Below are 26,336 nucleotides of genomic sequence, written 5' to 3' on the forward strand. Positions count from 1 at the left end.
GTGGTTTGAGGAAGGCCTGTAAATCCCAGGGGATGGGGCCTCAGGGGAGCCAGGGTTGTTGAGGGGCACTGGCTTCAGATGGACAGCCATGGAGTAAGAAACACGGCCAGAGTGCAATCCTTGAAAACCCCTCAGCTATGGGAAGAGGGGAAGAAATCCCACCGCTTCAAGGGCGGACGTTTTTCCTCGCTGAATTCTCCTCATTGAAGTACACTAATTTTCAAAACAAACGCAGCCTCAGTTTTGGTAATTTTCCAGCCACGGAGTTTCTGTTCTAGACAGAGGCCCTCCACGGAGTCCTGCACACATGCCTGTCCTCCCTGCAGCCACGAGGGCCAAGCTGCTCACATCTCTGAGCCTGCTGGGCGGAAGCTTCTGGGGCTTGTAATCCGGCCTGATCCTGCCGGCCTCAGATCCCTGCAGGCCCAGAGGAAGGCCACACACAGCAGTCCCAGCTGAGGCTGGCCCTGGTGACAGGCCAGAAGAGCGGTCCCCTACCTGAGCCCTGAGCCCCTCAGGACAAGTTGACAGGTGGATGGGCTGGGTGGGTCCAAACCAGATGAGAGATATTAGGGTTCTTAGGGGGTATTCTGGAATTCTGGTTTATACAGAGCACTGCTCCTGCCTCAGGAAGTACATGAAAAGGCATGGTGTCTTCAAGCTGACCACTTACGTTCATAAAAATGGCAAGTGGGAACAGTACCCCGGTATGAGAGTCGAACAGACCAGCCCCAGAAAGAGGTGGCCTCCTTGGCCCTCCCTCAGTGCCCCAGCTCATGCTTGGTCAAGGGGAAGGAGAGCCTTGGGCCACTTGGGCCCAGTCTATCCTCCACAGGGGCTTCTGGGCAAGCCTCAACCTCTCCAGGGACAGAGTAAATGAGGGGCATTGAGAGACCAGTCACCCTAGTGCACTCCCCACGTTCAGGGAAGACATTAGAGCAGGGAACACATCCCCCAACAGCCCTCAAGTCACTGTGGCAAATAGAGGGGCATCGGGTGTGTGGTTAGGAAAACGCAAAGTGTGAGATCTGAGCAGAGACTCTAATGCCAGGGGTGTTTTGGGGACAGAGGCAAGGCCAATGAGGGTGGCGCTGTGGGAGGGGGCCAGAAAAGGGAATAGGATCTTGGGGTCATGAAAACTGATGTTAGGAGCATGGGTTTGGTGTAAATAAAGGGGGGAAGGGGTGTGCAGGGTCAGGCAGGAAGTTCAGGTGGCCACACCAGTAAGGTAGTTCTCTATTCTGCCTCATAGGTTATGCCAGTGCTGGTGGCACGGCCTGGGGGACTGATGAGACCTTAGCAGGACCCCCACCCCTCACCCTCAGGCAGGGAGGGGGACAGGGGAGCTGCATTTGGGAGTTCTGCAGAGAGATGTAGGGGCCTTGGGTGTTTTCTTCTTGATCAAAGACACCAGGGAATGAGCTGTGTGCATCTATGGACAATTCATGGCCCAAGAATTGTTAAGTTTGAAAACAATCGAAAATGGAGGGTAATTGACAATCTAGTATCTAATTTAATCCTGGTCTAAAAGACCATTTAAGGCTGACATTTCTGGCAGTGGGTCTGACTGCCTACTTTCTTCTGCAGTCCTGGAGGCGGGGAGGCGGCTGGGCATGTGTGGACCCTGGGCCTGGGCTGCTGTCTGGCCCCTGCTCGGGTGGGCAGTCTCGGGTGGTGAAGGAAAACCAGGATCTCTGCTTCAGGGATGCTGTGGCCACAAGGGCTCCCCTGCCTCAAGTTCCCCTCCACGTTCCAGAAGAGGCAGCTCTGGCTTCCCCAACCAGGATGGTGATGACCGGAGCCTCACACACCCCCAGCACTGGCCCCAGGCAGGCACTGAGCCCTGGGGATGTTCAGGCTGCAGTCCTGGGCCTCCTTCACCACCTCCCAGGGGAGGATGGGAGCCCACCACCCGCTTCCCTGCAGGAGCGTCCTGCAGTGCGGGACCAGAGAGCGCCCAGAGATGACTGGGTTGTGGCCGGGCAGCAGGGCCCAGCTCCCGCTGGACGCATGCACCGGCCACACTTGAGCGCTCCGGCCGCCGCCCGCTGAGACTGTTGGCCTCCAGGCCCGTGCCCCGAGGCCCCTTTGTCATGCACATGAGGGCGCTGAGGCTGAGAAAGGGTCCCCTTCAAACACCGAGTCCCCGATGAAGAGCACTTTTCTTTCCCAGTCTGCGGGCTTGGCACATGCCTGCTGTTTCCAAGTGGCCTCTCATTGAAGGGGCCAGCTCCCCCATTCTTTGTCCCTCTAGGTGCCCGGCTGACAGCCCCTGGCAGCTGCTGCGCTTTCAAAGGCTCTATAGAGCGTCTCTGCAGGTGAGCCCTCCTGCCAGGGGGCTCCCCGTCAAAGGCTCTTTGATACGTCACCGGGGAGCGGGCTCTGAGCGTGTAGCTGCTCACAGCGCCGGCACAAAGGCCGCGCCACTCAACGGGCGACCCCGTCGCCGCCCCGCCCGCGCGCGCTTCCGTGGGGAGGGGGCGGCCAGTCCCGGGCCTCGCGGTCCTTCCCCAGCTCTCCCGCGGCCCCGGGCCTCCCTGGCCTCCCGCCGGCCCGGGGTAATTGCTCCTGTGAAGCCCCCGGCCGGCCTGCCGGCGTCGCGGTGCCCTGAGCGCTCCCACCCAGCGCACGGGGCTGCCTTCTGGCCGCCGGGTTCCAGCTCGTTTTCAACTTTATTAAACCGGGCCCCGCGCCAGGAGGGGGCGGGGGGTGGGGGTGGGGGGAGGGAGCCGCTCCGCCCCACGAGAGGGAGGGGCCTGCGCCTCCGGGAAGCTCCGCCCCGCCCCTCTCCCGCCCACGAGTGGGGGCAGGGTCCGAGCTGCCTCTGCCGGGTCGCTCCCAGCCAGCAGTCCTCGGGCCCCATGGCTACCAGGTGACACTCTGTAGGATTCACCAAGCAGCCCTGTAACCCCAGGCTGCACCACCCCCCCCAGTGCCAGGCTGCACCCCCATCCCCAGGCTGCACTCCCAGCCCCAGGCTGCACCCCTTAACCCCCCAGCCCCAGGCTGCACCCCCCCCATCCCCCTAACCCCAGGCCGTACCCCCAGCCCCAGGCTACACAAGGGGTTTTCTTGCCCTGGGGTTTGGGTTGGGGGTTAGTCTCCAGGGGCTCTGGGAGGTCAGGCAACACTCTCGGACTGAGTCATGTGGTAAAGAGCACAGGGGACACCTTCTGACAGGACTTGAGTGAGTCCTCAGACAGATTTTTGGAAACCCAATGGTCACTTGTCACCAGCGTATCCACCCAGGACTGGGCAAGCAGGCAGCCCTGGGTGGGGCCCAGTCTCTCGGACTTCCAGCCCCTTGGAATTTCCTGGGCCTTCCAACAGTGGCTGCTCCAGAAGCTTCTGCACAAGTGCTGCCCAGCCCCCCCCCCCCCCCCCCCAGCCCAGGAGACAGACGCCTCTTGCTAGCTCAAAGAATGAAGTTTCCCTCAGGCCAGTCCTGAATCCCTGCCCACCCTGTCCTCTGCGCGGGATGTGCCCCTGCCCACTCTCCCATGCTGCTCTCCTCCCTACAGCCTCTCAACCCTGAGCCATGTCTCCCCACAGGCCACTTCCCCCCACCACTCATGTTGGACTCAGGCTCCAGTGACCTCCTAGGCAGACATCAGATCCTGGCCTTGCTCTATTACCAGACTGCTCAGAACAGCTAACTGTAGTCAGTGATCTTCCTGGTCGCCATCTTCCTGGTGAGAGCCAGCCATGCTCCCTTCATGGACCCAGGAAGGATGCTGGGATCCGGGGTGGGCTTGTGTGCTGGGGTGCATGGCAGCTCTTCCCAGACCTTGGAGCCCACTGGCCTTTATGGAGGGGTCTGTACCTGTTGGGCCAGCTTGGCTGGCCAGTGGAGCAGAAGCCCCTGGGTCCTGGAATCATTTGCCAGCTGCTGATTCTTGTTTGCTGTGTCAGCTGCGGGGGTGGGGGGCGCGGGGGACGGCAGGGCAGGTGACTCGGGTCTGTGGGACAGATGGTGTCCATTAGGCTGACGCGGCCCAGGGGACCCCGCTGCCATAGCCTATCAGTAGCCCACACCCGACTGGCCTCCTGGGAACCAGCCCCTGATGGCTCCTTCTCCCCCTGAGCGGGGTGGGGGCAGGGCAGCTTTCGAGGGGCCCTGCAGAGCGGAGCCTGCTCGCGGGGCCTCGCACCTAGGATGGGGTCCGGCTTGCAGCTTCCGGCTTCCGTTTCCCCTGGGCCTTGCTTGCTAGCTGCAGGTTGGGGTCTTCCTTTCTCTTCCTCTTTCCTTCAGCTGAGCGTCACAGAACGTGGGTTCCAGTCACTGGGAAGGCCTCCCAGGCAGTGGCTCGCCCCTCTCTCCACACACACCAAGCACCTGCCGCTCGGGCGAGCCCGGGGACCTTGCAGGGCAGCGCCCTTGCCCCCACTTGCTGTTCGGGGCCTCTCTGCCTGGCCCGTTCCTCTGCCCAGGGTGGGGGCCCCTGTATGGGGTCCCCAGGAGGTGGTTCTCAGGTCTAGCACCAGCCTCCACCTTGAGTGGATCCAGGCCCTGGATCAGAAGGGGCCACTTGGCCGCAGGCGCCTCTAAATCTGGGCCCCTGGGGCACGCGGCCACCGGTGAACTTCAGGCCGACCCGACGAAGGCGTACCAAGTGCTGACCGTCACCCTTGCCTCCTGTAGGGCCTCCAAAGGGACTGTGGCTCTTGGGTTCCTGGCTCCCTGGTTCCCCACCCCCCAGCTGTGGCAGCTCCCCGAGGGAGCAAGACCACCTGTGCCCCTCATGCCAGGCCATCACCTGGAACTCAGGCTCACCTTAGCCCCCTGGCCCCACAGTCCCCTCGGGCCCCCTTGTGTGCTCAGCCCTGCCCCATGTCACCTTCCCAGGGAGGTCTCCCCTGGTCACCAGTGGCCACATCCCCTGTCCTTCTCAGCCCTTAGGACCACTTGTAGGATGAGCCCTCTCTTTTCTCTGTCTCCCGACTAGAGAGGATGTTCCTGTGCTCACCAGGTGCTCCTCGGCGTGGAGCCAGAAAGTGCTCAGCAACCATGGGTTGATGAATGAATGTTGAGGGTGGTGGGCACTCAGACCGTGCTGGGCCTGGGGCACCTGTCCTCTGCCCAGATCCCTGGGAGCCTGTGGGTGGCAGGAAGCCCAGCTCCAAGGATGCTCAGCCCCTGTATGCAGGGTAGGGCTGCAACGTGCGACACCCTGTCCCTGGGACGCCCCCACCCCACGGTCTGGTGGAGCCGTGACCAGGAGCTTCTCTGACCTGCCCTTCCTGCCCTGCTGTGGCCGCCACTGGACTCGTGGCTGGCCAGCCAGCCGTCTCCATGGGTGTGGTGGGGGGAATGTCCCCCTCTTTTGTCCCCTCTGGAGTCTTGTCCCCCTCGGGGGGCATGGCAGCTGCCTGGCCATTCCTGGTTCCTTCTCCCCCTGCTTCTGACCCTGACTGCTATCGAACTCCAGCACCCAGAAGCACTTTCTTCCACGGAGACCCCTCCCCAGCACGGATCCCTCCCCAGCTCCAGCCAGGTGGCACTGTGAGGCCCACTCCACCAGGCTCAGGTGTACGACCTCAGCTCCTGGGCTTCCGGGGAACACTGTTCGGAGCACAGCATACTGACCTCAAACGGTTGGGGGAGCCTCAGGGGCTCCTGGGGCCTCAGGTCAGGCCCTCCTCCCCACAATGGCCCCCTGAAGGGCCGGGCTGGGGACTCTACACTGTCCTGCCCAGGCCCTCGGGGGCTTGGAACCATCCTGTTTTAGGAGAACCAGACCCTGCCTGGAGGGGCCATAGGTGCAGGGACTCCTGATCAACAGGTCCTGCCTGAGGAGGGTGGTCTTCTCAAGTTTACCCACCTCCACTGGCCCCTCCATCACTCCCTGGTGTCCTGTAGATGCAGCCTCTCCTGACCGTGTGGACAGCCCATGACAGCAGCTTGTCTGCTCGAGCAAGAGACAATTGTATCGCATGTATACTTAAAACACATTTGGCAACAATTAATTAATATATTATTAATTATATATAAATCGTGTCATAAAGCATGGCAGGTTGATGAAGCTAGATGCATGCAGCCTGGCATGGCTGACTTGTGGTGACCACCGGAGGCCCCGGGTCAGCCCTGTGTGTATGCCCATGCCTCTCCCTGTGTCTCCTGCTCCCGCCCCGGCACCAGGCACACTGTGGAAGCCCGTGTGTCAGGCAGGCCCCCCTGGTCTGGGCTGCTCAGGCCCCTTCCTCCCCAGGGCGGTGGGCACGCAGCTGAGGGCCTCGGTCTGCCGATGCTCAGAGATGATGCAGTATGAGCCCCACACGGGGCTCGGAGATGGGCTCACACACCACCTCCTGTGCCTTGGGGAGAGGGAACTTTGTCGAACGATTTCCTTTGAGGTGGGGCGAGGCCAGACCGTCCTGCCTCGGACAACAGCCAGCGTCGCGTCACTGCAGTCCCAGCTTGTTCGTAAGGATGTGGCCTCGCCAGCACGCTGAGCCGACAGGTCTGTGCAGCCCCGGAGACAGGTGCTTCCCGGGAACCAGGTGGGCATCGGGTGGCTCGGGCTCCAGGCAGGGGCAGGGGACATCCTCCAGTAGGGCATGGTGTCCTGGGCTGGGGGCTGGTCCCCTGCCTGCTGGAAAGCAACCCTGTGGGCCAGCCCTGCTCTGCTCTTGCTCTGAGGTCCTGAGCTGCTGTGCCTGAGGGCTCCTGACCCCGGCTCCCCACCTGAGTATCCAGCTGCCGGCCTGGCTGAGCAGAGCAACTGAGGGGTCCTGAAGGCCCCCGTCCCTGGACCCGCGGACCCAGAAAGACACAGAAGGAGCACCTGGAACCAGCCTCAACAGCTGTCCGTCCTGGGCTCGGGGCAATCTGGGCAAGGAGACGTGGCCCCTGCTTGGCCTCTCCACCCCGAGTCTGGGGGCTGGCTCTAAGCGGGGCCTGTTTCCAGACCCTCTTCAGGGAACAAGCAAGGGAAGAAAGGAGCATCCAGGTCTGCCCTAAACTAGCGAATTACCACCGGGACCATACAGCCACCTCAGGAACCCTACTGTGCCACCGGAGCGGGAGACCAATTAACATGGACACAGTTTCTCACTGTCCCCGGCAGCCGGCCACAACCACTGCACTGCGAGCTCTGGGGCAGGATCTCTGTCCTCTGTGTGAGCCATTGTTCTCCCTTTGGAAAGAAGTCAAAAGAAATGTTTTGCTGACGCGGAGCAGATGTGAGCTTTTCCTCTGGGCTCAGACGTGAGCGTGAGGGGTGGCGAGGCGCCCTGGGGCCTGGCCTGTGCAGCAGAGCCCAGTGTCAGGTCTGACTTGTGGTCTCCTGGCTCAGGAGGTCACTTCCTGCCACAGGGGACACTGCCTGCCGGGAAGGAGGCACCTGACCTTGGTCACTGGGGTAAGATGGAGACGCCCCAGGCTTTGACCTCCTGAGGGCATGTCAGAGAGAGGGAGGGGTGTCAGAGCAGAAGCAGACACCATGCCTGGGTACCTTTGCTCCTGAGTTGGGGGATGGGAGCCCCAGAGCCCTGTGTGCCCAGCACCAGGCTGCAGGCCCAGAGTCTGATGACACGTCCCCACTTATGGGGATACTGAGCCCAGAGAGCATGGGGTTCTGCCAGCCAAGCCAGAGTGGGGACAGGACCCGGCTTCCCCACACGGTAGAGCCACCCCAACCTCTAGAGTGACGTACACAGCAGGGGTCAGGACCCAGTCGGGGTCGGGGAGCAAGGCAGAGTGGCTAGTGGAGGCTGGGTCTGGGAGGGCGTGCCCTCGTGTCCGACTGGACCCACACCACGCTCTCCTTGGCACAGAGTTCAGCTTCGGAGGAGGCAGACGTGTTTCCCCTCTCGCTGGTGTGGGGGAGGGGCAGAAACACCACGGGCAGGTGTGCTGGCCTCACGCGGGGCACTGACCCACCAGGCTCTTGGGGCGGCTGTCACAACGCTTTCTGTGCAACAGGAGAAGCCTCGTGGGATCACCTGATTCCCGTTCAGGGGCCCCGCCCAGGGGAGGACTAGTGCCGTTTCCAGCTCTTTCTTTTTGGCTTTTCTAAGATTGAGTTTGGACTCAACCTAGACGCAGGCTAGCCGCGTTCCTATGGCATTCGAGCCTGGCAGTCTGGTCGGTACAAAACTGCCCAGGGGTGCATCTGGACTGCGTGGTGCCCACTGAAAAGGAAAGCCTAGAATGCTCACTGCCCTCTGACCTTCTGCCCGCCCCCCCCCCCCTCCCGCCGCCATGCCTGCCCTCCTTCTGGCCCCACCCTCAGACTCAGGGCTATATACATTCACATGGTATCTCAGTGGGGCAGGAGATGTCCTTGAACCCTTGCAGTGAGTCCTTGGAGAGGACTCCCCAAGAGGAAGGACCAGGGGCCAGTGCGAAGAGGGACCCCTCAACCTCAGGCCTCCTCCTGTTGCCCACGGCCGTGACCTGGGTCTCATGGCTGTGACCACATGGTGCCCCCACTGCCCCTGTGGCTGTGGCAGGCAAGGACACCTGGCGCCCCGAGTGACCCCAAGAACCTTGGCCAAGCTAGCCCAGACTGTGGGCCGCCTGTCCTCTACCAGCCACCGGAGATCCCAGCACCCAGGACCTCCCTTGGCACAAAGCTGGCACCTCGCCTGCCGGCTGGTGGACAGGAAATGTCTGACGGAGGGCAGAGTGGCGGCATCCTGCTAGGACTTGAAGTGAGAGAGGAAGTGAGAGCCGGGCCTGGCCATGCACAGCCGGAGCTTCTGTTGAGCCACTGTGGAAGGGGGCACACGCCCCAGGGCCTGCTGCGCATCCTCGGGGACCCCCTCCGGCCAGGCTCTGGGACGGCCACCTACCTGGGGCTCTCTGCATTCTGGGGCGCAGGTTAGCCTGGAGCAGGGCGCCCGCACAAACTCTGATCCCGGTCCCCACAGGCCCCTCTCCACCTGCCCCCACCAGGCATGGGCTCCCCTGCCGCCTCCACATTAGAGGCCTTGGAAGGATTCCTTCTGGGGTGGGTGGGGCAGACCTGGAGCTGCACGCGGGAGCGGGCATAGTCCTGGTGTGGATGACCCATGGCTGGGCGGCCTGTCGTGTGCAGGGCTGACCGGAGCTCGGTTCTCTCTCCCTCCCTCCCCAAACATCGCTGCTGCTGGCCGGCCAGCTGTGCTGGGGTGGACACGCGGCCACCACAGACACTGTCCGGCCAGGTAGGGCCTGTGAGCCAGAAGGCACGTGCTGGGGGCTGCTGGGGAGGGTGCGATGCCGGTGGGGACCTAACTCACAGGCTAATCTGGAAGCAAAGAGGGGAAGGGTGCCCAGCAGAGGGGACGGAGGCTTGGCAGAGTGGGGACACAGAGATGGAACATTTGGCGTGGCCAGAGCCCTGGGGGCGATGGGGCAAAAGAGGAGCGGCTGCTGGAGTCAGCAGGGTCCCCCCCACACCAGGGGAGCCCGTTGCTGTCCAGACACTGTTCAAAGAGGCTCAGACAGCAGCAGCCAAGGTCTCCAGTCCAGCCTTAATGAGAAGTTAGGAGAGGTGATGGATGGCCAAGCTCGGGGGAGAATGGTTAAGGGGGATGGGGGGCACTGGAAGTAGTATTGGCTCCCTCCCTGGTTTTCCAGGTCAAAGGGGGAGGGGGGGCAGAGGATCATCACAGTCCCAGCCCTGAGCTGGGGGCCGGGGGGTGGTGGTGCAGGTGCAGGGGCTCTCACAGCTCTATTTCCAGAAAACACGCCCAGCTTGGCCCCGGGCAGGTGGCACTTGCCCCCCTGGGTGACCCGGCTGCATTTCAGTGTCTTCAGCACCTCTCCTCCGCCGGTGACTAGAGCTTCCGGTCTTTGGTTACAAGTGGGCGGCCCCAGCCCCATCATCCCTGTGCCATCTCGGTTACTTTTAGTTGAAATATAATACACACATAGCCTAAAATGTACCATTTCAAAGTATACATCTCAGTGGGTTTTAGTGTATTCACACAGCTGTGCCACTGTCACAGGGACTAATTCCAGAACACCTTCATCATCCCCATGAAAAACCCCATCACGCATTAGCTGCCATTCCCTGCTCCCACCCTCCCCCCACCCCGGGCCCTGGCCAGCACAAAGAGCTTGTGCCCCCACAGCTGCCCACAAGGGGCCTGGTGTCCTAAGATCCCCCCAGTGGCTGCCCAGTCTCCAGCTCAGGGTAGATGCACTTGAGAGCCATTTGTCACCTCCAAAACTGAGGTTGGAAGGCCCAAACCCCAACAGAGGCTTCCTGGAGTCCCTGTGTCATCCCTCTCACAGCATCCCCACAGAGGACCTCTGGCTGGATCTATGAGATGTCACATCCCTCAGGGCTTGGGCCCCTCAAGGCAGCTGTATGGGGATCCAGGCTCAGCAGTGACAGCCCAGACACTTCTTCATCCTAGTTAGGGGTGCCCACCCTACCCAGGGCCGTGCCACGTCCTTCCCTCCCCTTGAAGAGCCTACTGTCCAGGATGAGGTTGGGAAACTCTGCAGGCTGAGCCTGGGTTAAGACCACAGGGCTCCACTCCTTAGCCCTATTCCAGCTTTCAAAACTCACCTCCCCAGGGGCGCCTGGGTGGCTCAGTCGGTTGAGCGGCCGACTTCGGCTCAGGTCATGATCTCGCGGTCCGTGAGTTCGAGCCCCGCGTCGGGCTCTGTGCTGACAGCTCGGAGCCTGGAGCCTGTTTCAGATTCTGTGTCTCCCTCTCTCTCTGCTCCTCCCCTGTTCATGCTCTGTCTCTCTCTGTCTCAAAAATAAATAAAACGTTAAAAAAAAAAATTAAAAAAAAAACTCACCTCCCCAAACACGCCAGGTTCATGTACAATACACATGCAGCAGGAGCGCACGCACACCATAAACACGCACATACACACATGCCCCTCCCCACGTAGATGCATTCACAAACACGTATCTGTCAGCCGCTGAGAGGAAAGCACCTCTCAAGCCCCATTCTGAAAACGGAGTGTCAATTTCTCCTTTTAATTTTGCCAAGTTTTATTTTACCAAATTTGACACCATGTTGTTAAGTGCTTACAAGTTTAAAATTATTATATCATCCTGGTGAGTTGACTCCTTATCATCAAGTACTGATTTGTATTGTCTCCAATAAAGTGCTGATGTCGGGGCGGCTGCGGGGCTCGGTCTGTTGAGCCTCCGACTCTTGATTTTGCCTCAGGTCATGATCTCACAGTTCATGGATTTGAGCTCCTTGTGGGCCGCTTGGGGTTCTCTGTCTCCCTGTCTCTCTGCCCCTCCCCCGCCCACTCTCGTTCAAAAATAAGCATGACAACAAATTAAGTGCTGATGTTTAGACTGTCTAATAGCCACGCAGCTACACCAGCTCCTTTTCCATTAATGGCATTTGCTAAGTATGTTTTTCCCATCATTTCACTTCTAGCTTTTCATCTTCATGTTTCAGGTGGCTCTCTTGTAAACAGCTGGATTTTACTTGTTAGCCTGCTGAAAATCTCTTTTTGCCGATATATTCTTATATGTAATATAATTACTGATAGACATCGTTGTGTGATTGTTTTTGTGCTATTTATTGTCCCACTTTATCTTTGCTTCTTTTTTCTCCTTCTCTGATTTCCTTTAGATATTCTTTTGAAAAAGAAATTATCCCCCCCCCCCAGTAGTTTGGAAGTCGAACACACTGTTTCTATTGTCTACTTTTGTTTGGGATATACTGTGTTTTTTGAAAAGACAGGTCCACTTTTTTCATCAATTCTGAGAAGTTATGAGCTGCTACCTTTTCAGATATTGCCATTTCCCTATTTTCTACCTGAAACTCCAATTAAAATTATGTGTGACCTCGTTCTATCTCTTGGTCTCCTAAACCCCACTTTATATCTCTTATCTCTGTCTGTATTGAGTTCTGGATCATTTCTTCAGCTATTTCTTCCACATCCCAACCTGTTTTTTCCAGCTGTGTTTAATGCTATTTAACTGAGTATTTAATTCTCAAAAATATACTTTCTTTCTTTCTAAAAGTTCTATTTTATTCTTTTCAAATTTCTCTATTCGTTTTTAATGCATTTTGATGCTATTTTGTATTTTCAATTCTTTTATTTCTGAAAAAAAATTTTTTTAATGCTTATTTATTTTGAGAGAGAGAGAGAACACTAGAGGGGAGGGGCAGAGAGAGGGAGAGAGAAAATCCCATGCTGACAGCACGGACTCTTTAAAATAAAATTTTAAACACACACTTTATTTTTAATATCTTTAATTCCATTTTCTTTTTTTTCTTTTTTTTATTTGTTACTCTTAGAAAATCTCATTTTTATTTTTTATTTTTTATTTTTTAAAAATGTTTATTCATTTTTGAGACAGAGAGAGACACACAGAGTGTGAGCAGGGGAGGGGCAGAGAGAGAGGTAGACACAGAATTCAAAGCAGGCTCCAGGCTCTGAGCTGTCAGCACAGAGCGCGATGCGGGGTTCGAACCCACGAACTGTGAGATCATGACCTGAACCGAAGTCGGATGCTTAACTCACTGAGTCGCCCAGGCGACCCAGAAAAATCTCATTAAAAAAAATTGTTTTTTATTTGAGAGAGAGAGAGAGAGAGAGAGAGAAAGCGTAACCAGCATAACCGCTGGTTCGGACCACGTAACCCTTCCACGCTTCACCCAGAGCATCGGCAGCAACTTCTGTGGCCACAGGCTCCTCATAAAAGGTATGGAGTCTGAGTTCCCCATTTCTGGCAGCCGGTAGTCGGGAAAGTTCATCCTGGAGCAGCCCGCCGCCTCCCAGATGCCACCAAGAAGCTCTCTAATTCTATTTTCTGAGCATGGTTCAGTTTGTTGCTTTGCGGCATCTTGTTGGGGGAGACTGTCTCCTCTCCTGTCCCGTAACCGTGGCGTTCGCGCCATGTGGTTTCAGCCGTGGGAGTCCTGTGCAGTCTGGTTTGAGAGCTATGTTCTTCTAGAAGAGACTTCACTACTGCTGTGGGGGACCCCAGAACCACTCACTTGCTGAGCCACACAGCAAATGAAAACCCAACCCTCTGCGTAGCTCCGTGTGTGACTAAACTCCCAGCTGGGGGTGACAGGCTGTAGAGCACCCACAGGGTTGTTTTGCTGCGGGGGATTCTCTGTCCAGTCCGGCCCCTCTCGCGACACCAGCCTTTGGGGGCCCAGCCTCCTGCGGCGGCCCCCCTGCCGGCTCTACCCTGGCCTGGCTTGGCGTCCCGTCTTCTGACCTTGAAGCCGCTCTTGGCCCCTGCGGTGGCAAACGCACGTGGGCCGCTGCAGCCAGGCCGCCGTGCTCCCCTCGGGGTTCAGCTCCCTTCTCCCTGGACACTTGTGTGCTCCTGTGCAGCCAGGGAGGTTCCAGACTTTCTAGGTGCCTTTTTGTGGAGGGCCGCACTGAGGAAGGAGGGCCCTGCCTGCCAGAACGTCCAAGAGCTTCGGAGAAGCTAGAAATCCTGATCAGTCAGCCAACTTCCTGCTTTTAAAGTGCGGGCAACACGTTTAATAAAACAACAACAAAACTCCCAGGCACTCTGGGTCACACAAAGTCCCCTGCAGCCTTGCGTGGCCAGAGACCTGTCTCTGACCTCAGAGAGGCAGTGTCTGTGCTTTCTGGCTGAGCCATCTGACATTCCGGGGGTTTAAGGGTCTGTCCAAAGGCCACGTGGATAGTAAGTGGCAGAGCTTGGGTCACACGGAGCCTTAAAAGTTTGGTTCTTCCTTGATCGATCCAGCCCCCCCCCCCCCCACCCCAGATGCTCGATAACCTCGGGCTGGGAAATGATGGGATCACCAAGTGACAGGGCCAGGGCCAGCAGGACCACCCCGGTGAGACAGAGCCCCGCCTCTGTGTCCCAGCCCTGCACATTCTGGTCTGCAGTGTTGGGAGCACAGACTTGCTTTCCAGACCGTCCCCGCTAACATGAGGGTGGGGGGCCCTAGGGCGCCAGGATGCGGTCATGTGCACACTCATCTCTCCCACCAGACTGGGCTCAGGGGTGCACAAGGGCTGACGGCTGGCCCTTGGATGCACTAAGGACTCGGGAGTCAGGTCTGGCTGCAAGGACAGGCTGGGGGTCAGTGCTAAGCTGGAGGCCCTGAGTGTGTCTGCCCGCGTCGACCTGGGGAGCTGGGGTGACATCACCACCTGGACTCTGGCCAGCAGCCTAACGACCCCCTTCCGAGCCCCACACCTGCCTTCTTGCCACCTTCCTCCAGCACAGGGTTCTCTTCTCCCTCTGCTCTCCTCTCCAGCCACCAGCACAGGCCCAGGATGACCGGGGCGTCCCTACCTGTGGGAGGGACGACACTGCCTATGGCTGCCCCTAGAGGCAGCTGTCCACGGCCCTCTTCCCCAACCCCCCCTCTTTTAAAAACATTTTTTTTTCAACGTTTTTTATTTATTTTTGGGACAGAGAGAGACAGAGCATGAATGGGGGAGGGGCAGAGAGAGAGGGAGACACAGAATCGGAAACAGGCTCCAGGCTCCGAGCCATCAGCCCAGAGCCCGACGCGGGGCTCGAACTCACGGACCGCGAGATCGTGGCCTGGCTGAAGTCAGACGCTTAACCCACGGCGCCACCCAGGCGCCCCGCCCCCCCCCTTCTGCTCATTCCTTCCCCCCACTTCTAGTCTTGTAAACAGAGCTTGGATAATCAGTAAACTGGAATCAGGCGCAGAGAGCGGGGAGGGAGGAGGGTGGTACTTTGTTGTGGGTTGAGCAATGAGGATACAGACAAGTGAGGAGCGGGACGGGCCCAGAGAGCCTCACAGCCCACTGGGAACCTCCCAGAATGCCGAGGGCAGGGCACAGAGTCAGGAAACCAGAGCCCAGGCAGGAGCAGGAAGCAGAGCTCCCGGCAGAGTCAGAGTCGCTAAGGTCCAGGGGGGCAGTGGGGGCGCGGTCTGAACTGAGTGGGGTGCAGGGAAGGGGGTCACTCCCCTGCCCCGAGTGGTCGAGAGCTTTGTTACGAGGGAAATGTTGCCTGAGCCACTGACCAGGCCCCAAGGACCACTGCCCACGGCCCAGAGGGTCCTTGACTGGTGATGGGGAGGGAGGCATGGGTCCACCCCCCCCCCCACCCCCCCCCACCCCCGCCCATGGCGCTGAACCGGTAAGGAGCAGAGGGTCGTCTGATAGGGAAGCAGAGTTCACAAGGAAGGTGGGGGGATGGGAGGAGGCCAGCGTTTGAGCCCCACATCCCCCACTTCCCCGATCCCTCCAGGCTTGGGTTTGGAGCCCCGTGGTCCGTGGTCCGAGCTGAGCCTGGGCTCAGCGGGGCCCCCTCAGCAGAGGCCGGTGTGTGAGTGTGCGGTGTGTTAAACACTCGCCGTGACCCTCTTTCTTGCCCTGGCTGCCTCACGGAAATGAGCTCTGGGACCGCCCGCGGAAACGCGGCAGTAATGTGGGGTGGGGGTCCATGACCGTGCGGGGCGGAAGGTGGTGGTCCTCAAGCGCTACAGCCTGGACCCAGCCAGGAATGCAGCCGAGAGGAGAGGGCTCCGGTTAGCACCCCCACCTGCCCGAGGGCCCCCTCCCGCACAGCCCTTCCAGGAGGACCAACCTCAGCCTTTGGCTTTGCCCTGAGTGCCCGGGAGTCATGCCCCAGCGCCCGACTCCTGGGCGCAGGAGCCCGGAGCAAAGAGCAGCGGTGTCTCCCCCCCTCCCAGGGGCTCAAATAGCTTTCCCTGGATCTACTTCCTGCCGTTGTGTTCCCAGCCTGGCCAGCTTCCCTCACTCCGTGCTTCCCTCCCCCTTCTTCCCTCCCCCTCCCCCCCTCCTTCCCTCCTTCCCTGGCTGGTGCTTGCAAGGGGAAACTACCCCGGCCCCCACTAGCCCCCCCCCCCTGCTGCTCACAGGCAGGGAGGCCAGAGGCTTCTTTTCATTGGGCAGCAGACTCCCCAGGCCACCCTTGCTTTTGAAGACTGGGTTGTTGGTGAGGGGTGAGTGTCCCTCCGACTGGGGGGAGGGGGGGGCAGGATGTGCAGGGAGAGGTGAGCCCCTCAAAGGATTTGTTGTTGGGAAAATCTCTGTCCTCCGAAGGCGGTATCACTGGATGTGCCTGCCCCTCAAAGTTCTGTTATTTCAGGCACGATCTCATCAGCTGGGCCTGTGGCTGGTTTTTCTGGGGGATTCTGTCCTCAAAAGGCAGACCCCTCCTCCGTGCCTCTTGGAGTGGTTACCAGCTTGTGCTCCGAATCTGTGGTGACACATCGCCGGCCCCTGGTCCATGCGGGGTGTGCCAGCCTCACCGGCATCATCAGCACCAGGCAGCTTCATCAATTCTGGGTGTCGCTGCTTTTCCAGGAACAAAATAGTCCGTGAGGGACTGTCTTCACCAGGGGTGAGTTCAAATAGCTATTTTCTTAAGAGATCACATACACGTGATGGCTCAGATTGGAGAGGAGCCTTTGGAGACACACCTTTGGCCCAGGTGGGAGGAGGTCTTGGAGGGGGACGGGGCCCCCAGGGACCCCGATGTCTTCTCCCTTGGGTTGCTGAATAGAACTGGTGAAGGGGCCGGTGCGAGGTGTGGGTGGGTTTTGGGAAACCAGCAGGAGGGCCGCAGCTGGCTCCCAGGCTGACCCCCTCCGCCCGAGAGGGCAGGAACAGGGGAAGTCACCTGAGCCCCGCGTGGCTGTTTGGGGAGGGTCGCCCAGCAGCTGGGGTCTCCCCTTCCTTCAAGGATGCACTCCCACGCCCCACCCTGGCCAGACCTGCTCCGGGAACCTTACCGGGAGGCACCGGTCACCCGGCCCTCCCTGTCACTCCTTCCAGCTGCAGGGCCTGGCCGGGCGGCCGGCAAGCCCAGCGGCCCGGCAGAGGGGCCTTGTAAGTGCCCAGCATCACCATCAGACAGACTTCAAGAGCTCCCTGACCATCTTGCCCCTATTTCCAGACCTTGAGGCCCAGCTGGGTTTCTCAGAAGGGGCAGTGCTCTGCCTCTTCTCCCTGTCCACCCCTCACCCCCATTCTGCACAAGGGGCCTTCCTCAATCTGCTTCCTTTTTTCGGTTTCTCGCTCCTTGTGCTGTAGCAGAGATGCCCCTAGAAAGTATTGGCTGCAAACTTCCTTCTATGTGGGGACGGCACTGGGGGAGGGTCCCCAGCTGCCTCCCAGGCCTCCCCCGGACTGCAGTGAAGAGTGGGCAGCGTGGGTGGCCGGTGCTGGCCGGCCGAGACCCTCAACGCCCAGCACAGTGTCTGAGTCATAGCATTTAACAACGAGGTAAGTCAAGCGTGTCTGCCGGGGAAGCGTGGAGCGGGTGCAGGCACGTCCCGGACACGTGCACACCCTCACCCACTTTGCAGGCTGCCCGTGGGAAAGGCGGGGCAGCCAGCCCTCCATGGAGGGGGAGCCCTGTGAGACCAGGCTTTCAGATGTGTCCCCCAGAGCCTCGCCCACCTGGCGTTCAGCTGTGCCACCTGGAAGCGGGGGTGGTGGTGTGGGGATGGTGCCCATGCAGGAGGGCTTGCTGGCCAGGAAGGGTGGGCTCCGTGGCCCCTTACAGAGGCTCCAGCTGTGCTGTGCTGGCCACGCTACGGGAGGAGCCCCTTGTCGACACCGTGCGGGTGCCTTCTTCCCGACCAGCTGGTAGAGCAAGTAGGGGTGGGGGGCCCCGTGGAAGCAGGGAGTGGGCAGCTGGGCTTCTCCCACCTCCATTTCCCAGAGCTGCTCCCTGGTCCTCCTCTGGGCTCTCCTGCCCCTGCTCACCGAGAGGGGACGGGTCTCAGCCGGGAACTTCCCGGCAGAGTGGCAGCACAGCCACTGACCAGCTGCCACATGGGGTGTGCAGGGCTCCAGTGGGCGAGGCCCCTTGGCAGGGCCGCCAGCCGGTCGTCGGCACATGAGAGGGTCTCAGCAGCGAGTGCTCTGTGGGCCTCCTTGGACACTAGCAGACAGGCCTCTGGTGGCCGCAGTTCAAGCTCTGTTCACTGAGTTGGAGCGTTGGGATCTCGATGTGAGGGTCTCAGGCAGCATGGAGAAAGTTCTAGTGCTTCCTGGAAAGTGTGTCTGCCCTTCCTAGAGCAATAGAGCAAACGTTATAGAGGCGGACCCATCTTAGTCTGCTTGGGCTCCAGAACACAACACGAGAGGGGCGCCTGGGTGGCTCAGGCGGTTGAGCGTCCGACTTCGGCTCAGGTCATGATCTCACGGTTCGTGACTTCGAGCCCCGCGTCGGGCTCTGTGCTGACAGCTCAGAGCCCGGAGGCTGCTTTGGATTCTGTGTCTCCTTCTCTCTCTGCCCCTCCACTGCTCATGCTCTGTCTCTCTGTCTCAAAAATAAACGTTAAAAAAAATTAGGAACACAACACGACAGTCTGGGGGCTTCAACAATAGACAGTCACTTCTCTGCAGGCTGGCATTCTGGGATCTGGGTGCTGGTGTGATGGCCACCTCCTGGCTTGCAGGTGGCGCCTTCTCACAGCATCCTCACTGGTGGCAGGGGCGGGGTGCTGTCTGAGGGTCTCTTTATAAGGGCACTAACCCCATTCATGGGGCTCTACCCTTATGCCCTAATCATCTCCCTGTACCTGGGGGTTAGGGCTTCGACCAATTCTGGGGACATAAACATAGCAATCCCTCAGGACCAGTAACCAGGTGAGCCACGACTGAAGAGAAAGAAGGGGCTGGAAGATGCGGTCACTCTGTGCCCCGACCCTTTCAAAGCCAATGTCTAGTGGACATCAAGGAAGACGCCCCAGATGAGAACAGCGAGGCTGATTCCTTACAGCGCTCCATATCGGGGGATCCCACGACACTTGGGTGTGGCAGAGACCCAGAGGCAGGCAGGGGAGTGGGAGACTCCACAGTGGAAGGGGGCTCAGGCACCCCGCTGGGGGCTGGGGGCGGGGAGCTAGAGCAGCGGCATCCTTGCGATTGGGAAAGGGAACGTGCTGGCTTTCTCCGAAGGGCCCTGCCTTGGAAGGGGGGCGGGCAGTAAGTAGGAAAGCTGGTGGTTTGGGCCAGTTGTGACCGGGGTTGTCTGTGGCTCCCCGAGCCGTGTGCTGCGGGTTCTCGACCTCAGTTCCGCTGTTGTCCATCCCGTATCAGTCCGTGCGTCTTGATCTTTTGCAGCCTGAGGGTGGTTTTCTTCTCCGGAGACCAGAGGCGGATTCCCAGGGCTGGATTCCCAGGTGGTGCCCATGGAGTCTGGCCCTGGGGAGGGAGGCGTGGCTCTGGCCATCCCCCCACTGAGGCCCAGTGAGAAGTTCCACCTGTTCGTGAGCTACAGCAGCGTGGACGCCACCTGGACCCACGGGCTCATCAGCCGCCTGGAGGCGGACCTCGCGGGGCTGAAGGTCTGCCTGCACGAGCGGGACTTCACCCCGGGGAGGAATGTGCTGGAGAACATGGCGGAGTGTATCCAGCAGAGCCAGAAGGTGCTGCTGGTGCTGAGCCAGGACTTCGTGCAGAGCCGGTGGTGCCTCCTGGAGGCCGACCTGTCGCTCTTCGGCTCCTGCCTGGAGAGGAAGCCGGTCATCCCGGTCCTGCTGAGGCCCTGCCAGGTCCCGCTGCACCTCAGCCACCTGACATACCTGGAGGCGGCAGACAGCCACTTCTACCGCAAAGTGGTGCGGCTCCTGCTCATGCCCAACCACCGCCTGGCCCGCTCCCTGCCCGCCTGGCGCCCCGCCGCCTCCCTGTACAGCGGGAAGAGCCTCCTGACCCTGAACTGCGTCAACAGGGACAGTCTGCCCTCGTGGAAGGCGGGCACCTTCAGCACCCTGAGCGTCCCTGACCCCCTGAAGGAGGTGCTGGAGGACCCCGAGGTGTACAAGCGAGCCGTGGGCATCCTCAACGGGGTGCGGTCCCCCAGGTCCTGCCTCCGCTACCTGGGCTGCAGGGTCACGCTGGCCGTCTTCCTGTTTCTCGTGGCCTTGGCCCTGCTCTCCCTGCCCCTGATTATGGGCCTCCTGGAAAACACCCCGGATCAGCGCTTCTTCCTCATCTCTGCCAACATATTTTTCTGCCCCCTCTTCTTCGTGTTAGGAGTCAACACCCTGTGCTGGTTCAGGAGGTTCTCTAAGAAGATGATGCAGGAAGTGGTGCTCAGGGTGGGGGAGGCCAACCTCCTGCTGGCGCCCCACTCGCTGCTGATGGGCTGCGACACCATGAACAAGCTGCACTTCGTGTACGTGCTGCTGGGCGACTGCAGGCGGGTCTTCCTGGAGGCCGCGGAGGGCGAGGCCCTGTTCCGGGAGGCCCTGCTGCGCTTCTCCTGCAGCTACGCCTGCTGCGTGGCGCACGCGTACTTCCCCGCCTGCAACGAGGCGCACAGAGCCCGCGGCCACCTAGAGCTGGGCCTGTGCTTCTGCCAGTTCGTGTCCTTGCAGCTGCAGACGCACCAGGGGCGTGAGGTTAACCCCGTGTGACGCCAGCGCCGTCGGACGTCTGGACGCCCCTCAGCTGGCCCTGCGGACCAGGCCTCAATGAGGTGCGTAGGGGACCCTCCCCTGTGGCCAAGACCTTCGCCCGCAGGCCCCACACCAGCCGGAGGACCCCGCAGCCTGCTCTGAAGGCAGATAGGGGCTGGGGAGAGCGGCAGGCTGGCCTGTGACCCCAGGTGTCCTCAGGACGTGGCCTGCTCCTCCGAGGAAATGCTCACTGTCTCTCTCTGGACGGCTCGTTGGCGTCCAGGGGCCGGGACAGAACCCGATGGCTCGTTGTGGCCCCGCCCTGAGCAGCCCTTCCAGGCACCTGCCCCTCAGACTGGAGCATGGAGGGAGGAGGCCAGGCCAGCCTCCAGGACTGGGGGCCGTCCGCCCTTCACTGCCGGGGCGACACACACACACACACACACAGACACACACACACACACACACCCGCCTCCCTCGCCCCCCCCCCCCCCCCACTGTCTACCCCGAGGGCCTGTGGGGCCGACGCCGCCATCCTTGGCTGGAAGCCAGGAGGCCTCCGTTCCTCCTCAGCGTGGACACCCATCAGACCTGGGGCCGCGGCGCCACCTGCTGGTGCCGTGTCCTCCATCCGGAGATCAGTGCCTGGCGCAGACGATCTTCCTCCCGAGAATGAGAGGCCTCTGCAGACAAGAACCTGAAAAATGTGAACTGGTTCTGGATATGGGGACACAACAGCTAGTGTCCTGGCCAAGCTGCACATCCGCCCTGTGACCACCTTGTGTCAGCCCTGTGTCCGTCTACCCTGTACCTGCCCCTGTGTCTGCCCACCCTGTGTCCACCCTGTACCTGCCCCGTGCCCACCCCAGCAGTGAGACCTTTGCACCTCACGCCCGCGCCTCTGTGAGCCCCAGTCAGGGTCTGCAGACCCTCGGCCCCAGCAGCACACCAGGGCAGGACTTCAGACACAATGAGTGGCCCCGGGGCACTGCCTCAGCTCACTCTGTCTGTAAAAGAGCAGCTGGCAGGTGATCTGACAGATTTGAAGCTGGCGCTGGGTGTTCCCGGCAGCCCTGGGGAGCCCTCCTCCCGCGGCCAGGTGCTGCTCCGGTTTGCAGCCTCACATCCATCTTGTGTGACCAGTGGCCCTCGGGGCCTGATGCCACCCCTTGTCTCTCCCATGAGCGCAGGCCCCAGACCACAGCCACCAAACGACAAGCAAATGAAGTCCCGGCTCTGACTCCCTAGCAGCCCTTACAGCCAACAGTGTGCCTGCCTCCCAAGACCTCCTCTTACGCACCCCTTAGAGCAGACCCCCACCCTGCACCATGGATCTTACCAAAACCCCGCTCTTTTGGTTTGAACGAACCAATGTGGTCCTAGCTCAGGAACCCAAAGCACTCCACCCAGAGACCCTGGCAGAGGCCGGAGTCTCAGATCCTGTCTACACCCTGCCTCGACGTGGTCTCTCCAGGCGCGCGTGCACTTCCTCCAGGACTTGTGAGCAACCGACTTCTCTATTTCAACTTGTCTTGTGCAAGAACAGCAGGTCTTGTGATCTGTTGAAGTACAGCTCACCACCCAGCAGCCTGCACACACTGAACACGTGTTAACTGGACACAGAGGCTGGACTGCTCACCTGTGTCCCGAGGCCGGGACTGCACGGGGAGGGTCCCCCTTGAGAGGAGCAGAAAAGGGAGGGGCTCTGGTCACGGGGACAGTGTAAGCAAAGGCACAAGGCAGGACCCCAGGACATAGGAGAAACTACCAAGTAGGGGATGGTCCTGTGAACCCCAGGGCTCGCTGGGTGGCTTTGGGCGCTGGGACTTTCTTGGGGGCAGTGCTTGGCATCAGGATCCATTCCAAGGGGTCCCAGCACCTTGATGGACCTTGAGAGGCCTTCAGTCGCGGCCATGTCCGAAGCAGGGGGCATAGTCTGGGCCCCAGGCTGAGAAAGAGCCTCCCGGGAGCAGCCCCACAGTTGCAGCATAGGGTGAGGACACAGCAGGCCCACCCATACCCCCTCTGCCGCTCTGGGCACAGGTGGCCCCCACGAACACCGACGGGCCTCCTCTAGGCCACAGCAGCTGCACCCGCTGCGGCCGCGGATCTGCTCGATGCCGAGAACGTGGCTGTGCCAGCAGGTGCACGAACGCTGCATGGAGCTAGGTGACCAGCCAGGCCTTTTGGGACAGAAACCCTGGGGGACAGTGGCTGGGGGCGTGTGGGCTGAGGCCTAGCCGTGTGTACGGGTGCCCACATGTACACACAGCCCCTCCACTCCTCGGGCAAACCACGTGCTGACAGTGTATTCCTACCCCCACGGTGCTGTGCGGCCCAGAGACAGCAGAAGGACAAAAAGAGATGCCTGTCCCTTCAAAAGGCCATGATACTTCAAGTCATGAAACACCACATTTGTGAGCACAATAAAGAGAAAAGGTTTAAATTAACCATTTTTAAGTCTTATTTATTTTGAGGGAGACAGAGAAAGAGAGTGGGGAAAGGCTAGAGAGAGAGGGGGAGAGACAACATGAGCAGGGGAGAGGCAGAGAGAGGGAGAGAGAGAATCCCAAGCAGGCTCCACGCCGTCAGCGCAGAGCCCGACTCGGGGCTTGATCCCATGGACTGTGAGATTGTGGCCTGAGCCGAAATCTCCAGAGGCTCAATCGACTGAGCCCCTGGGAGCCCTTACAGGAACCATTTTGCAGGATCGTTGATCTTTTCCTCGAGCTGTGGGAAATCCAAGTCTCTTTCAGATCCTGCCGGCTCGGTATTCTGAGCCTCTGCTGGGGTCCGGCGGTGTCAGGCCGACAGGGGGGTACCATACACCCGGGGGGAACGGCACCCCCAGCGCCCGCTGTGGAGCAGGGTCTGGAGCTGGCCGTCCCCCGCCATGCCCGCCAGCATCTATCCCCAGGACTGCACCATCCAGGCCTGTGGCTCCAGAGTGCCAGCACCCCAGCTGACCTCCCAGCAGCTTGGGACAGCCTTGGGACACAGGGCTGTCCCAAGTCACGCTGCCTGCCCTGACCCCTGTCCTGACCCACGCCAGCAGTCGGTGGTCAGGGGGTTTGATGGGGCCCTGTCCTCAGGCTGCCGGAGTTCTCACCCCCAGGCACACTTTTGCGCCCAGAAGCAGTGGTCTCCACGTGGAGAGAGGGGAGGCCACTGCGTGCCCCACCTCCACTGTCCACCCCAGGGCAGCCCCTCAGCCGGCCCCCGCAGAGCACACAGGTGTACCCCCTGGGCAGGTGAGGGAGGAGACACAGAACTTTCCTGGGACCTCCATCTCCTGAGATGCCTCGCGAAGCGTTGGTGATCTGTCCTGGCTCGTTCTTAGTGGGTGACCTCAGGTGTGCTGGGGCCTGGGGACCCCAGGGAGGGGCCGAGGTTCTATCCAGTCCTGGGAGCACCTCACTAAGGCGCTGGTCTCGCCGTACCCCAGCTGCTGTCCACAGTCAGTCCTCCGTCGTGGTGTGTCACCCGCCGGCGCCCACCCCACGGGGCCTCTGCATGGACCCCTTCCAGGGTCCCCACATCATAGGGCGCTTAGGGAGGAAAAGCACATGTTCTGACTCCACCATGGGGTCCCACTGCGGGTCCCATGTTGGGGTCCCACCGCGAGGGTCCAGGCTGCGGCAGACTGCAGCGTGGAGTCAGTCCCGTGAGCTGGGCTTCCCTCCGGTACCGTCTGCCCCGCACACACTCACCTTTCTTCTCCACAGCAACCGGCAGGTGCCTGGCTGCGGCAGGTGCTCTGCGCCCTGGGACCATGAGTGGGCACGCCGAGGTGTCCCGGCTCCTGGGAGGGTAGCACTGGTGAAGTGGCCTCGCACCTGCGGGATCCTGCGATCGAGTCCCTAGGCCCGACCTTGGCGGGGTGGGGGGTTGCCTGATGGGCCAAGGCATTTAACCTTGAAACACCCTTGAGGAAAGAGCCGAGAGGAAGTGAGAGAAGCAAGTGGGGAGAGGGTAGTCACACAGACAGGTGCCGGGGGTGGGGCATAACGCACAGCACACCGATGGGGCCGGTGGGTATCTGTGTGCGTGTGCGCCTGCGTGTACGCACTGTGTGCGTGCGTGCTCGCATGCGCGTCTGCGTGAGCACGCGTGCATGTGTGTGCGCATTGCGTGTACGCGCGTGCGTCTGTGTGCGCGCGCATTGTGTGTGCGTACGTGTCTGCGTGAGCGCGCGCGCGTGTGTGTGTCTGCGTGCGCGCGTGCTTGTGCGCATGTGTGTGCGTGCACGCGTCTGCGTGTGTGTGCGCATTGCGTGTACGTGCGTACATCTGCGTGAGCGCGTGTGCATGTGTGTGCGCATTGCGTGTGCGTCTGCGTGTACGTGTGTGCGCATGCGTCTGCGTGAGCGCGTGTGCGTGCGTGTGCGCATTGCGTGTACGTGCGTGCGTGTGCGTCTGCGTCTGCGTGAGGGCGCGTGCGTGTGCGCATTGTGTGTACATGCGTGCGTGCGCGTGCATGCATGTGCGTGTCATGTGCATATCCCGTGTGTTTGCCTGGTGTTTGTCATGGTGGAAACCACAGCCCACCGAACAGAAACAGAATTCGTGCTCTGCTAATGTGTCCTTCTTGCCGAATGTGCAGCCGAAGGAAGCAGAGCTGACTGCGTCTGACAACCTAGGTCTGCCCGGCCCCGAACTTCGGGTCATGCACGCAGTCTGTCCAGCGAAAGGACGGCCCTAAAGGCCACGGCGCTCGGGTGCATCTCTGCCCGGTTGGGCCCCTGAGGGTCCAGGGTTTCTTTCTGTGTTGAGCTCAGATCTCCTCACGTTCTCCCCGAGTCCCGCCAGCCTGTGGGAGCCCGTGATCTTGGGACACGTTCTGTGTTTCTGTAAGAATTGTTTTAACTTTTGGACATTTTATCTGACACTATCAACAAAGCCTCTTTTAGTTTCTTCACGAAGGACCTTCCGGCCTGTGGGTTCGAGTCTCCCCAATACTGGCGCCACACGCCGTGGACAAGAGCCACGGGTGAACAAAGTGCAGAGAGTGTCCGCATTGGCTCCCCGAGGGCAGAGCCTAGGACGGGACGGTGAGCAGGTGGCGAACCTGGCAGAGGGTTCTGGGGGGTATGTCCTGGGCACCCCTGAAGGCCAGGCCCACCTGAAATGAGCCAGCCTGCGGTCCCACTCCAGGGCGGCCAGCTTGGGAAAGGGTTTTTGCAAGAGGTTTCTGTAAAATCTGGGTAAGAACAAAGTTGAAAGGACACCCAGAGGATGTGTGGGACCCTGAGACAGGAGCCGGGCCCGCTGCAGGGGGCCTGGCAGGGGCCTGCACACCCTGTCACGGAGCCTCCTGGGGAGAATGGGGTGCTCTGGGCAGTTGTGCACACAGATGCGGGGAGGGTGCGGAGCGGCTCCTGCAACCCCCGCTGGGTTTGCCCAGAGGTCCTGGGGCGAGTCAAGTTGTGAAGTTGTGCTCATTGCTCATGTAGCATAAACGACTTGTTTTAATTTGAAAGGTTGAAAGTTAATCTCAATAACCTAAGGTTTTCGTTTTAGAATGTGTGAGAGAATTCCAGTTTAAGATCTGATTGACTCTGACTCCGTTGTATTAGATGGTGAGTAGTGAACAAATGTTGGTAAAGGTTTTGTTTATAGGTTGGAATCAGTTGTATCAATTTATGGTTAGAGCTTGAAATACCCAGGGCATCTAATTAACTTTATCACGTTTGTGAAATGTCTTTAAAAATTAGAGACTGACTGGGGCGCCTGGGTGGCTCAGTCGGTTGAGCATCCGACTTCAGCTCAGGTCACGATCTCACAGTTCATGAGTTCGAGCCCCACGTCGGGCTCTGGGCTGATGGCTCAGAGCCTGGAGCCTGCTTCCGATCCTGTGTCTCCCTCTCTCTCTGCCCCTCCCCCATTCATGCTCTGTCTCTCTCTGTCTCAAAAATAAAAAATAAACATTAAAAAAAAAATTAGAGACGGACTATATATCAAATATATAAGTTAAAAGAAAATTAAAGAATGAGTGAAGAGACACACAAAAGTTACTACATTTGAAAGCAAGCTTTTAAATGGAGCTTTAAAGCTTGGGAA

The 26,336-nt window shown here is 59.9% G+C and overlaps 1 protein-coding gene across 4 annotated transcripts; it reads left to right on the plus strand.

The window, feature by feature from the left end:
* Nucleotides 1–14,984: 14,984 nt before the first annotated feature.
* LOC131493621 (uncharacterized) lies at nt 14,985–20,642 on the plus strand. 4 transcript variants are annotated; one of them, XM_058698227.1, is made up of 2 exons: nt 14,985–15,032; nt 18,998–20,642. In XM_058698227.1, the coding sequence occupies exon 2, from the start codon at nt 19,066–19,068 to the stop codon at nt 20,293–20,295; it is 1,230 nt and encodes a 409-aa protein (XP_058554210.1). In that variant the 5' UTR covers nt 14,985–15,032; nt 18,998–19,065; the 3' UTR covers nt 20,296–20,642. The 4 variants fall into 4 exon arrangements, with proteins under 4 accessions (XP_058554210.1, XP_058554209.1, XP_058554208.1 ...); XM_058698226.1 differs by lacking the exon at nt 14,985–15,032 and adding an exon at nt 15,043–17,146; XM_058698225.1 differs by lacking the exon at nt 14,985–15,032 and adding an exon at nt 15,043–16,262 and having other exon boundaries at nt 16,958–20,642.
* Nucleotides 20,643–26,336: the final 5,694 nt, after the last annotated feature.

This window comes from Neofelis nebulosa, chromosome 13, assembly GCF_028018385.1.
Source record: "Neofelis nebulosa isolate mNeoNeb1 chromosome 13, mNeoNeb1.pri, whole genome shotgun sequence".
Lineage (NCBI taxonomy): Eukaryota > Metazoa > Chordata > Mammalia > Carnivora > Felidae > Neofelis > Neofelis nebulosa.